We start from the raw sequence: 11,585 nt of genomic DNA on the forward strand, positions 1-11,585 counted from the left end.
CAGGTGAGTAGGAATCCCTTGCCCCAGGGCAGGAGGGGTGAGTTCCAGGCTTCCTGGGTCCAGTCTCTACTCACCTGAATGGCAGCCCAGGTGGGTCACCTGTCTCTTGTCCTCTCCCTGGCTTTCCAGAGGTACAATGCCCAGTACACCTGTTAAACAAAAACAGGGGCTCTGACTTCAGGCCTAACAGGGGATCTACTGTCCAGGGCTCCCAAAGGACATGAGACCCAAAAGCTTGGCCTAACCCTAACCTTCCCAGAACCTCCAAAAACAGTAAGACCACATCCTTTTGGACGGAGTGGTTGGCCCAGGCTTGGTTCCTGCCCCACACAAGACTTCCACGACATCGACTATGCAAAGACACAGTTGTCTCTTGATGGCGCTGTTTGGCCCTGGTAGTTGGCTTGGGGCCACCAGCTGCCACCTTCCCAGTTCTACTTGAGAAAGAAGCTGTCACCCGAGGGCAGCAGAGCTGAGGAACAGGATACAGTGAGATACAGCTTTGCCTGAACCCCCTGGAAGTTAGTTATACAAACCAAATGGTATCTGTTTTATCTGTTTCTTGCTTATGTCAATTTGAGGTCTGAGTCATCACTAGCAACCTTCAGAGGCGCAACTAACACAGGGAGCTTTTACCGCCCTATTGACCCCAGCTGCCCCCGCGTGAGGAGTGGGTTGCATATGGGGACTGTTGGAAACAAAAGCAACAGCCCCCCACGCCCACCCCAGGCCAAGCTCTTGAAGACCACAGCCGACACGTTTATACAATGTGTGCGGTCAAATGCCCAAATTGAAGTCCATCTGCTTACTGCACATTGACCGCTTTGCAGGCGTCTAAGGCCCTTCATGGTGCTGACTTCTGAACCCCGAGAGGTCCCTCCAAGCCGCTGGCCTACAACGAGCCTGTCCTTCTGCCCTTGGTAGGGTGACTACATCTTACTCTCCACATCTATGTTCACCTCCCTACCTGGACGGTCAGAGTTGAATGCAATTAAGCTGCAGCTGGCTTTGATGTGGTTCCCACATGAAGGGGCAGTGCCTGCTCGAATGTCACTGATCCAGGCCTGAAAATAGAGAAAAACAACAAAAAAGGGTTGGCTAGGGCTTTGCCTAAAGCAGGGAGTAGGGCATACTGGAGGGAGACTCTACCTTAAAGCTGCACCATTAGAGATGCAGGCCTCTGGATCAAACCCTGTCCCCACACACAGTCCCTTAGAAAATACAAAAAATGTCCTTGAAACAACAATCTGTCATAAGGGGGTCAATTTTGAGTATTAAATAAGTTCTCTAATAAGGGGCAGGAAAATGTCAGAAGAAGTTCAGGCTGAACGAAGTCAAGGGGCTAATTGGACAGTGTGTGTATTGGCTGGGGGTGCGGACTGACTCTGTTAAAAGGGAGAGAGAAGCAGAGAAAGGAGAAGTGAGCATCTAAGATAGATGGACTCAACTTCCTCAACTGCATTACTGAAGGCCTCCACCAAGTACGAGTCTCCTCCAAGCCCCAGAGAGAGAAAATACACACGCTCAGAAAGGGCACAGTCAAGGCCTTTCCACGAAGTCCTACAGTCAGGTAAACAATGCACCCCCATGAATAAACATTAATGTTAACAACCCCAGCAGAAGAGCAGAGCAACTCTTTTTCTAAGACTCAGCTCGGTGAGGTCCCAATATTTCTTGTATTAGCACCTCACAGCACCCCTGATGATCATCAGGCACCCACATGTCCCAGCCCACCCGCTGACAGTATCCCGGAAACCACCTCCACCACCCTAGTTTCTATTTCAGTGTTCACCTGCTGGGGTAAAATGTTATCATCCAGTATTATTCTTCCCTCTGAACTCGTGTTTACTGTACAAATACAATGATAGGAAATACAATAGTTTTGACAAAGAGAACAGACCACCTGTCCTCCCATCTCCCTAACATGTAAACTGTGTTAAGCTCTCTCTGCTATCTCTAGTTCCACACCTGTCTGCTTGCCTTGCTGGACTGAAGTCCACCAGGAACAAGTCCACTTGAGCCCCTCAAGTCCACTCTAGGCCATCTCAGGTCAGGACACTCTCCAAGTGTACTGACTACACTGAGTGACCGTCTTAAATGCAAATGTGAGAACCTATCAGTGACCACCCCTTCAATGGCTCCCTGCTGCACTCAGAAGAAAACCCAGCTTCTTCCTGGGGATCTCGGGCTCTGCAGGTCCACTCTGGACTAATCTGACATCATGCTTCCCTCTCACTGCCCTCCAACCACCCTGCCCCACTTTCCTTGCTCCACCTGGCTCCTCCTCACCCCACTCTTCCCGCATGCCCAGCTGCTTCTCACCCTTCCTGCCTTAGCTTAAATGTCACCTCCTCCCAGCTGACGTTCTGGACTACCCTACTGAGGTTAATTCCACCTCTAGGTCCATCTCCATCTTAATCCCAGCGCCACTGTGTGTGTTCCCCAGGGCACTTATTAAAATTTGCATGGCTCTTGCCTGCCTGCATGCTTGCTGTCTGTCTCTCTCCTGAGCCTGTAAGCACCAGAGAGGGAGGAAATTGCTGTTGTGTTCACCACTGTGGTTCCAGCAGCTGGACGTGGGACGTGCCCAGGAAACACTGTCCAGAGAATCAGAACCAGGCTTCTGCTTCAGGTTGCCCTGACCTGAGATGGCCTCTGATGGGGTCACCAGAGGTCAGTTTCTCCTCTTCATTATTGGAAGACCCTCCCAGGCTTTCCAAATCATGTTTCACAGCAGACCGGAGCTGGCATCGACTCTGAAGCACATCCCTCATCAGGCCTCCTGCCTTACCGGCGGGCCGAGGGACTCCCCCGCCACCTGGTTGAGCTTTTTCTCTGGCCTCCACCTGCTTCGGCTTCCCACGCCCCACCCAGGCTTTGGCAGCATCACCCTGAGTAGGGGAAGAGCTCAAGCCAGCTGCGAGAGGAAGCGCCGGCGGAAACCCAAGGGAGGGGCGCGTCTCTGGTCGAGGAGCTCCCCCTCTCCAGTGACACACCCGGACTCGCCAAGGCCAGGACAGAGAGGGGCATCTCTCTCGCACCCCAGCCCCGGGCAGAGGCGATCAAGGAGGCGGGGAGGAGGCGCTGTGGCTCCCAGGCGAGGCCGACCGGAAGCCGGGAAGGCAGGCAGCCTCGTAGGCCTCAGGCCTCGGCCCCACAGGGCGGGCGGCACCGCCTCGAGGGTCCCGTTGCGAGGCAGGACCTTGGTGCTCAACGAGAGCCCAGAGTGTCTCAGGAGCGCCAGGCTCTGACCGCCGCGCGGCCAAAGGGCGGCCTGGACGCCTGACCCGGGCCTTAAGGGGGCGCCCCCGGGGCGGGCGGGCTCGGGGGGCTCCCCGCGCGGAGCCAGGGGCGGGGGAAGGGTGGCCGCCGGGCAAGGGGCGACGGAAGCCGGGCTTACCTCGCGGCGGGGCGGCCGAGCCTCCGTGTGCCGGAACTTGGATACCTTGAAGCGGTTCATGGCGGCGGGGACAGCGGCGGGTGCAGCTTCGCGGACCCGGGCGTCGGCTCTCAGGTGCACAGCTAGCAGCCGGGACTCCCGCCGCCTCCGGCCCCACCCGCGGTCTGCCGCCCGTGGCCACGCCCCCTACGCGCCCCAAGCCAATCGCAGCCCTCTCCGGCCTGTCGGGCCACACCTCCATCCCCCTCTCCCTCCGCGCGCACGCCGCAGGCCCCACCTCCCGGCCAATCGCCACTCGGCCGCCCCTCGAGGCCACGCCCCAATGCCGGAGGGTTGGAGTCGCGTACCGAGAGGTCACGTGCGGCTAGCTGTCCGCTCCCGGCCGGGTTGGGCGTGCGGGACCCTGGACTATGGCTGCGATTTTGTGGGCTGGGTTTGGCCCCGGGAGGCTTTCCAGGGTTCGGGGCACGCCCTTCTTCGGGAGGAGGGAAAGCAGAAATGAACTAGCTCCATTTCGGAGACAGGGAACGCTCTCAGGCGCCCCTGGCACCGAGTCACAGGGATAATGAATGGCAGCAGAGGAGAGCCCGTATCTGATGCAAATCCCTGCTGATGGGACCTAAAGACTCCGCTTCTCACCCACCCTGCTTAGGTCAGGTGGGCTCCGTAGGAGGAGGGAATGGAGCCTTCAGCGTCCCTTATAAGGGCAAGTCTTGGCCGCAGGCCTTGGGCGCTGTGGGCCAAGACTCCTGGTAGGCAATCAATCAATTACAGATAAGCTGAAACGGCAGTAGATAAGAGCTGTGGGGAATCCCTTGAATGGCCAATTTGCACAACCAGCACTTCTTTAGTTACGGAACAAACCTGGGGCCATTCATTCCACAAGCCTTTCTCTTCGCTTTGAAAATTGACTCTGTAATTCCAGAATAGGCTTCCTGCTTGATACCAGACAGAACACCTGCTCAGGCGAGTCTGGAAAGGGGACTTTGATCTGAGGAAGACGAATGATCAGCCGCAGCGGCCAGCTGCTGTGAAAACTCGCTTTCCGCAGCCGGCTGCAGACAACAGCTTAAACTGAGGCAGAATGCCTAAAGGGTCATTCTGAAAGCTTGGCCTGGCGATTAGCATGCATGGATCCCTAAAATACAAGTTCTTTTTTTCAGTTCTCACAGGTAAACTGTGACCACTCAGAGGCCATTACTGAGTTAGGAGGGAACTTTGATCTCCATAGACTGTCAGGTTAAGTTGACTGAGCTGGGATTTTAAATTTTGAGCAGGCTGACAGCCACTGAAGTGTAGCTTTCCCATGACATACTCTTCAGACACTGGAATTCCAGCAGCTTTGCAAAAGGCACCATTAGTGCAGTCTTCAGTTGGTTGGTTATTTCAATATTGCAGACATCGCTTGTGCTTTTTATAAAAAATTGTGGCAAGAAAAATAAATAAAATTTAACATTTTTACCTATACAATTCAGGAGTGTTAAACTTTTCCATGCAACACTGGAACTATAGCCATTAGACAACAGCACTCCATTTCCCCTTCTCCCCAACCCCTAGTAACTATCATTCTGCTTCCTGTTTCTATGAATTTGACTACTTTAGATACCAAATCTAGGTGACTAATACACCATTTATCCTTCTGTGACTGGCTTATTTCCTTTGGTTTAAGGTCCCCATATCTGTAGCCCATGGAATGTCCATTTGATGCTTTCAAGCTGTGGTGCTAGGGAAGACTCTTGAGAGCCCATTGGACAGCAAGGAGATCTAACCAGTCAATCCTAAAGGAAATCAATCCTGAATATTCATTGGAAGGACTGATGCTGAAGCTGACACTCCAATACTCTGGCCACCTGATGCAAAGAGCTGACTCATTGGAAAAGACCCTGATGCTGGGAGGATTGAGGACAGGAGGAGAGAGGGCAATAGAGGATGAGATGGTTGGATGGCATCACCGACTCAATGGATATGAGTTTTAGCAACTCTGGGAGATAGTGAAGGACAGGGAAACTTAGCGTGCTGCAGTCCATGGGGTGGCAAAGAGTCAGACAAAGCGGAGCGACTAAACACGTCCATTTGTTACCTCTGGGGGTTAAAGTTCTGACTCTGGCTGTGCTGGGTCATGAGACTCTTGCTACAAACTAGGGGCTGGTGGAAGAAAACTAGAAGAATGTCAACTTTTCGGTTGCCATAGTGACCAACTTGAGTGCCATAGCAGGGGAGAGGGAAGGGCCAGAGGGATATCATCAAGGCCCAGAGAGTGACCATCCCACATGTAGCCAGGTCCATTCTGGCTGGAGAGAGTGATTCTAGTAGAGAGTTCAGACCTGGAAGACTGCTGCAGACTTGAGCAGAATAAATTTTTTCATGGATTGCAAAACTCAACTGATAGCCTGCACGATTCTTTCTAGCCCCCCAGGGCTAGAATTACTAGCTTTGTCTCTGCAATCCTAGAATCCCAACCTCTCTGTTTGCTTATAAGGACACTGGAAAACACCTCTCCACCGTCAAAGGCAGTCTATCAAAACGTGGATCAAATTTCAACAAAGGGAGGATGTCTGGTTAGCTAGGTGCATGGCAAGATGATGTCGATTTCACAGGTCCTATTTCCAAGGGTAATTAATAATGAACAAGAATTTGGGAGTCCAGTTGTAGTGAAGTCTTCATTCTGGAGAAATCAGAAGTGCTTCATGTAACCACAGGAAGAGACATTAGCAGAAAGAAAAGGGACAAGCAAAAAGAAACCAAACACACACACACACACACACACACACACAAACAAGCATTAAAGAGCCTTAGGATGCATCTTTATTTTATACTATGATGCTAAAGAAAAGAAGTATCTGACATGGTGTTCCCTTAATCTTCAGCAAGGTCAGTGGTTTCTGTAAAGTAGAATTTTTGCAAGAGAGGGAGATATGAGGCCAGCTGCAGTGCCAACAGCAAATTATTTAGATCTAGTTATCTGCCCTTGAAATGACTGTTTATTAAAATATACATTGAAAACACTTTTTTATGCATAAGCCATGTTCATTTCAGGAGCTGGCATAGAAAGGCATGTGTAGTTATGTCAACACAGGAAAAGAACTATTAAGCAACAAAATACATTTCAAAAATGGAGAAAAACATGACAGTGCAGCTTGTGTTGTTATTTTCTTGTTTATGGAGGTGTACCCATGTAGTCTTGGGGTTCAGGAGTCTTCCTACATCTAGTGATTTGTTCTGATTTTTTGCAAGTTATGTATATTTATTTTTGGCCACACCATGCAGCATGGGGGAATCTTAGCTCCATGACTAGGGATTTAAACCATGCCCCCTGCAATGGAAGCCCAGAATCTTAACCGCTGGACCACCAGGGAAGTCCCCGAATATTTTAATAGAAACACACACTTTAACTTTTGTGGTGATAATTCAAACTAAACGACATTTCCATAGAAAAGTCTGTCATTTTCAAGGTGATGTTTTGCACTTTGGAGTCTGCTAATCACTGGGGGATCCAGAGTTTTATTCTCAGCATCTGTGATCTGCCCTTCCCCCCCTTTTTTTCCATTTCAGAGTTCCTTTCAGGGACTTTCCTAGTGGTCCAATGGTTAAAAATCCACCTCGCAGGGCTTCCCTGGTGGCTCAGACCATGAAGAATCTGGCCACAATGTGGGAGACCCAGGTTCAATCTCTTGGTTAAGAAGATGCCCTGGAGAACGGAATGGCAATCCACTCCAGTATTCTTGCCTGGAGAGTTCCATTGACAGAGGAGCATGGCGGGCTACACGGCATAGGGAACCATCCCCCTATAATTAAAAGAAAATGATAAATAAAAATCCACCTTGCAATGCAGGGGGGACATGGAATCAATCCCTGGTTGGGGAATGAAGATCCCACATACCACGGGACAACTAAGCCCAAAGGTCACAGCTAGAGTCCATGAGCCACAACGAAAGAAGCCCCATGACATGAAGAAGATCCCCGGTGCTGCAGCTAAGACCCCACAAAGCCAAATTAAATAAATATTCAAAAAAAAAGTTCCTTTCATTTCTCAGGTTTGTAAAACACTGCTGAAGTTTAAGCCTAGTTTGGGCAGAACGGTATTCAGCTGGGAGCTGGAGTCACTTGTGGTTTAAAGGGCTTTCAAGGAAATCATTACTACGAAAGTCCCATTGGAAGTATCTGGGTCAGCCAGGCAAGGACACAGTTCATCTCCTGCTGCAGGGAACTGCTACCCATTGCAGAGGTCAGGCCTGGGAACATCTGGGCAGGACACTCCACACTTCCTCGGAATTGTCCCATACTCTCTTGGGCTTCCCTGGTAGACGGTTAAAGAATCTGCCCGCAATGCAGGAGACCTGGGTTCCATTTCTGGCTCCAGAAGATACCCTGGAGAAGGGATCGGTACCCCATTCCAGTATGCTTGCCTGGAGAATCCTCACGGACAGAGGAACCTGGCGGGCTAGAGTCCACAGGGTCACAAAGTCAGACACGACAGAGCAGCTAACACACACACAGTCTTGGGGAGGAAAGAAAACACTACTAGAGAAATGGTGAGCTGGCTTGTATTGCCCTTGAAGGCTTAGGCCCTTCTGCCCTCCCTGGAAGGGCTCCTCACTCACAGTGGAGAAGAACCAGCCACTCCATCACAGAGCCAAGGACTTGGGAGGTCCCTTGTACCTCAGGTGGCCAGTATCCACTGGAAATCATGAGGTAGCCCCTCTGGTCTCCTTTGGCCTTCAGTCCGGCATGTCCTGGTGGACCATGCTTCAATTCCCTGCTAGCACTCACAGACCTCCTCAACTCGGGGGAGCCGGAGAGGGCCCAGTGGAATAGTAAAATGAGAAGTGAAGACGGGGAGAGGCTTGCGCAACTTGTCTGCCTCTTGCAAAACGTTTGTTTCTCCTTAGAGCTCAAGTTTTTGGCTTTAGACTGGAGAAGGGGGCAGCGGGAGTTGGGGGGAAGTGGTGGAGGAAACAGACCCAGGACATATTCTGCCCGACAGTGTGGGTAGCTCTGTCCTGTGTGCTCATCCCAGTTTTTAATCACAAGCCTGGGGAGGATCTGTTTGTGTTTTATCACAGCTGAAAGACTTGCATGGCAGTGAAATAGTCTGTAGGTGAGGGTGGTAGTAAATATTAGCCCTGCTTCCTTTCCTTGTGAAAAGCAAATGATATTCTGCATGAGGAAGTGCTTTGTAAGCCATCCAGAGCTGTATGACTGGGAACTATTGATCATAATCTATGAAGGCACATGGTTTAAAGGAAAGAGCTCTGGTTTGGCTGTTACAAGATCTTGGTTCACCGACCCACAAGCTGTGTGACGTTGGAGAAGTCTTTCCACTTTTCAGGGCTTAGTTTGGTGTTGTTTTGCGGGATGCTAGGGAGAGGGTCCATTCCTAAAAATGCGGCTCGCCTCTGCCCTACTTAACCTAGAGGGCTGTGATTGTATCAGGAGAGAAAACATGAGGAAGTTCTTTGTGAACCGGAAAGAGACTGCCTGAAATTGGTCCTGTAGATGTCTCAAGGTTGTTACGTCCAAATAAAGATAATTCATTATCAGACTTTGCTGGTGGCACAGTGGATGGGAACCTGCCTGCCAATGAAGGAGACAGGGTTTGATCCCTGGTCCGGGAAGATTCCACCTGCTGCAGAGCAACTAAGCCAGTGCACCACAACTACTGAAGCCTGTATGCTCCAGGGCCCGAGAGCCACGACTAGCGAGCCTTGTGCCGCAACTACTGAAGCCCGCGCACCCTACAGCCAGCAAGCCAAAACCACTGAGCTCATGCGCCTAATGCCTGTGCTCCACACCAAGAAAACCCAAGCACTGCAGTGAAGACCCAACGTGGCCAAAAGAAAAAAAAGAACTTCATTATCTTTTTCCCCCAAACCGCTCCTTTCCCAGGATTTTTAGTTTGGCATGACCACTGCTTAAAGAACATAAAAAGAGCATATTCATTGTCTCCAAACAACCATGACTCAGGCTGATTCAGGAAGCACAAACCAAGGACCACTTCTGTGGAGACTTCCCAAGCTTTCTACCATACTCATACTTAGTAATTGTATCATCTCCTGTTTTTCTATGGTGATCAGCAGTGAGAGAAACCAGGAGCAGGCCTAGGCTATTCTCTCCAGGGAGTCTTTTTTTTCCTTTTTCTGGCTGTGTCTCTAGTTGAGGCATGCGGGTATAGTTGCCCCTAGTTGAGGCATGCGGGTATAGTTGCCCCTAGTTGAGGCATGCGGGTATAGTCGCCCCTAGTTGAGGCATGTGGGTATAGTTGCCCCTAGTTGAGGCATGTGGGTATAGTTGCCCGTAGCATCTGGGATCTTAGTTCCCGGCCAGGGATTGAACCCATGTCCCCTGCATTGGAAGGTGGATTCTTAATCACTGGATCACAGGGAGGTCCCCTCACCAGGGAATCTTGCCAGAGGCTTTCTGTGTTCTGTTCAGGGCCTTTCTTCCCTCCTTTAGTATCCACCCTCACCTACTCCACTACCCTGGGGCACTCTGCTTCATAAGAGGAGATATAGGCTCCCTGACAAATAGCCTTCCTGCTACCCACTAAAACAAGAATACGTACCCACTTTCTGTATGAAGGATCTTTGCTGTTAATCACTATGGGGAAATAGATGGAGGAGGGGGACTAAAATACCAAAAAATGAGGGTTACAAGGCTGACAAAGGTTTCATACTAGTGAGCCCTCATTCCTAACTTACTCTGAGGTGGTAAATGAAAATCTCTTTGGCTCTTGTTCTCAGCTTTTATTCCTGAAAGCTGTACTTCTCTCAACCAGCACCCTCCCACCTCCCCTTAGGTTTTGGGATCCCTGTGGGCAAGTAACTGTCAGCATTCTCTCTGGTGTCCCAGTGCTTAGCACAGAGCCTCAGCACATACTGAACACGTACTACATGCCAAGTACAGTAGGAAGGCTTTACACGGATTATCTCACTCTCTCCTCAGATGATCCCTTGAGGTATGACTACTCCCTGGTACTACTATGCCCATTTTAGAGAAAGGAAACAGGCACAGAGAGGTAAAGTACGTTGTCAAAGGACACACCACTGTTAACTGGCAGAGCTGGGATTCGGTCCCAGGCAGTCTGACTCCAGAGCCCACACTTAAAGCGCTATGCTGTGCTGTGCTTAGTCGCTTAGTCGTGTCTGACTCTTTGCAACCCCAAGGACTGTAGCCTGCCAGGCTTCTCTGCTCATGGGAATTCTCCGGACAAGAATACTAGAATGAGTTGCCGCACCCTTCTCCAGGGGATCTTCCCAACCACGGGACTGAACCCAGGTCTCCCCAATTGCAGACGGGATTCTTTACGGTCTGGGCCACCAGGGAAGCCCAAAAGCACTATGCTGGAGACATTTAAATATTTGTTGAATATATCAAACAAACTTATACCCACTTCCCATCCCATATCAATCTTTTCCTGTTTCTCTATAACATCCCTTGCTCACCTCAGTTCTCTGAATTCCCTAGCCCAAACTCCCAAGTATTCCTTGCAGTTTACAGCAGCCTCCTAACTGTTCTTCACTGGACCAGTGGTTTTTAACCTTCTTTCAATCTTAGCGCCTGTGGAGAATTTGACTTATGAAAGCTATGGATATTTCCCCACATTAATAACCACATACACAAAAATGTCATGTGTAATGGGGGAGGGGCAAGGAGCACACATCACCTTAAATCCATCCAGGAGCCCTCAGGTTCCCTTTCTATTGTTGGGGTGGGGGGGCGGTGGTGGTGGGATTGTGAAAGCGGAAACCCCTCTGCAGGACTAACCAGGCCAGGTTCTTCTTTCTAGACTTATCTCCAGTCATATATCCTAAGTTTAGCTAGCGCGTATAGGGCAAGTATTTTCGCATCTGCTTTTGAAGTTCTTGCTACTTAGAACACTCTTCCCCTCCACTCCAACCTGGCGCAGTTTTCACCAAAGTCTGTTGCCTCTTAGATGCCTTCCCTGACACCGCAATACCCTCAATCTGTCGGAGAAACTCCCTCGCCTGTGTGCCTGTAACATTGTTACCACGTTATCTTAGTGGCTAAGATGCCTCTCGCCTCACTGTGTGCTCCTACAAAGCAGGGATGGTGTGTCAGTCATCACTGTATCCTCGACGTTCTAGAACGCGCGTGGCACCGTGTAGGTACCCACAACGTTTATTAAACTCGTTTTTGGGTAGCTCGGCTCACAGTCCGCGATCGG

General features: G+C 50.5%; 1 protein-coding gene across 5 annotated transcripts in view; it reads right to left on the minus strand.

Annotated features, from left to right (window-relative positions):
- CORO7 (coronin 7) overlaps positions 1-3,566 on the minus strand; it is a 61,054-nt gene extending 57,488 nt beyond the window's left edge. For all 5 annotated transcript variants that reach the window (XM_042240441.1, XM_042240442.2, XM_042240444.2 and 2 more), the window contains exons 1-3: positions 3,401-3,566; positions 968-1,064; positions 75-149 (exon numbers count right to left, since the gene is read on the minus strand). In XM_042240441.1, the coding sequence (XP_042096375.1) occupies positions 75-149; positions 968-1,064; positions 3,401-3,460 (232 nt within the window). In that variant the 5' untranslated portion in view covers positions 3,461-3,566. The remainder of the gene's footprint in view (positions 1-74; positions 150-967; positions 1,065-3,400) is intronic.
- Positions 3,567-11,585: the final 8,019 nt, after the last annotated feature.

This window comes from Ovis aries, chromosome 24 (genome assembly GCF_016772045.2).
Source record: "Ovis aries strain OAR_USU_Benz2616 breed Rambouillet chromosome 24, ARS-UI_Ramb_v3.0, whole genome shotgun sequence".
NCBI lineage: Eukaryota > Metazoa > Chordata > Mammalia > Artiodactyla > Bovidae > Ovis > Ovis aries.